This window comes from Salvelinus sp. IW2-2015, linkage group LG5 (assembly GCF_002910315.2).
Source record: "Salvelinus sp. IW2-2015 linkage group LG5, ASM291031v2, whole genome shotgun sequence".
In the NCBI taxonomy this organism is placed as follows: domain Eukaryota; kingdom Metazoa; phylum Chordata; class Actinopteri; order Salmoniformes; family Salmonidae; genus Salvelinus; species Salvelinus sp. IW2-2015.
The window spans coordinates 19,041,967-19,043,925 of NC_036844.1; the positions used below are offsets into that span (position 1 = coordinate 19,041,967).

Genomic DNA, 1,959 nt, shown 5'->3' on the forward strand with positions numbered 1-1,959 from the left:
GACCCAACACCGCCGACATTTGTTTTGTACACTGCTGCTACTCGCTGTTTATTATCTATGCAGAATCACTTCACCCCTACCTACATGTACAAATGACCTCTAACCTGTATATAGCCTCGTTATTTTTGTTATTGTGTGACTTTTTAATTATTTATTACTTTAGTTTATTTGGTAAATATTTTCTTAACTCTTCTTGAACTGCACTGTTGGTTAAGGGCTTGTAAGTAAGCATTTCACGGTAAGGTCTACACTTGTTGTATTCGACGCATGTGACAAAAAAGTTTGATTTGATTTAATCACAATGTTGTTAATTTGCACAATTTCTCGTTCACTTTCACTTGTAAAACTCCACACTCACCAAATATGGTTATTAGCTATACTAATTGTATTTGCATTCGAGTAAAAGACGACCAATGCGCTTTTTGTGCATTTTTAGCACCCCCTTACATGCCATGCCAGTAATACATGTAAATCCCTAGATGGCAGAAGAACAGCATGATGGTATGAAAATCTGGTTCCCGCCCAAGCCTTTTTTTAACAAGCCTGTTAACTATGCCTGTCTTTGTCTGCCTCTGTGGTCTTCGGACTGCTTGCTTGGCTGCTTGTTTTACAGAGTTTTTTTTTTATCACAACATAACACAAGAGAAGACATGCTTTGGGATTCAACAAGGAAAAACAGGTTACCCATTGGTACAGTGCCAACCTTTCTGTTCTCCTTCCCTCCAAATGATTCATCCCAACACCAACAGGAGGCACAACTCTTGCACCCCTTTCTTAAGCCAGCCACTGAATGAAGAGTTCAGAACTACATTGTGTGCAGTTCTGAACTGGCCTAAGGGCAAAAAGTTAATCTAGACTGCTTTTCACCAGCATTATGCAGCCAGATAGCACTTTTGTGGGGGGTTAACTCACTGCTATGGTGAATTAATCCCTTCTTTACAAATACCGAATACTGCATGAAATGAACATTCACTGGGGTTTCAGCTGCACAAGTGAAATATTTAGGATCTAATAGGTTGACCTACAATAAAGGAGAGCACCAACTGGATGGGTGTGTGCTGTCCAACCCCAAGTTATATTGGCCCCACCTGTCACACACTGTTCCTTACCAAGTATGTGATGACATCATATCCTTCTTCCTTCAACCACACCAAGATACAGGAGGTGTCCAGTCCTCCGCTGTAGGCCAGAACCACTGTGCCTTTCGACATGATGATGATATTCAAATGATGCAGGTCAAAGGGGGCTGTTGTGTCTGGGGGCGAATTATACAATGAAAATACAGAATTTTTCCATATAGAAAATTAATTGGAGTAATACAATTACGGAAATCTCCAATCATCTTCTATCCTGAACATACTCGCGTATTCATAAGGCTGTGACTGGATGCAGGGTGGAAAATGGAAGGATGATGACATCCATCCATTTTCCTGAAAGAATATCATTATAGAAACTAGTAGCAATCTCCAATCGCATAACAATGACTATGGTTACAAACATCTGTAAATATTTAATGGAGAGCAGGTTCCAAATGCTTTCGCTCAATAAATGCACACATGTAAACCACGCATGTTATATTATTAAGTATTCTACTGTTATTCAACACCTGTTGTTAAGAAGCATGCGGCAAATAACATTTGTTTATTAGCTACCTAGTTGGCTAGCTAGCTAACACGCTTCACTGAAATACCAACTGTTGCATTCGAATCAGTCGTTAGTTAGCTACCATGGACTCAATAATCAGCAGCAATCACGCACGATATGACCGTTATCCCGTTTGATGTTTTGATAGCAAGCCAAATGTAAAGTTAAATATTTAAAATATAGGTGACGCCATTTTACAATGATATATGTATTTACCGTTCTAAAAGCTTGACAGTGCGAAATGAAGTCTTCTCTCCAGTCTGGTCTCCACCGTGAACGGAACGCGTGTGCAAATGTATTGGGCGAGATTTTATA

At 39.6% G+C, this 1,959-nt stretch overlaps 1 protein-coding gene across 1 annotated transcript in view; it reads right to left on the reverse strand.

The window, feature by feature from the left end:
• Positions 1–1,959, reverse strand: part of LOC111964024 (argininosuccinate synthase) — a 29,286-nt gene extending 27,327 nt beyond the window's left edge. The window contains exons 1-2 of the mRNA XM_023987679.2: positions 1,861–1,959; positions 1,110–1,255 (exon numbers count right to left, since the gene is read on the reverse strand). Coding sequence (XP_023843447.1) covers positions 1,110–1,211 — 102 coding nt within the window. The 5' untranslated portion in view covers positions 1,212–1,255; positions 1,861–1,959. The remainder of the gene's footprint in view (positions 1–1,109; positions 1,256–1,860) is intronic.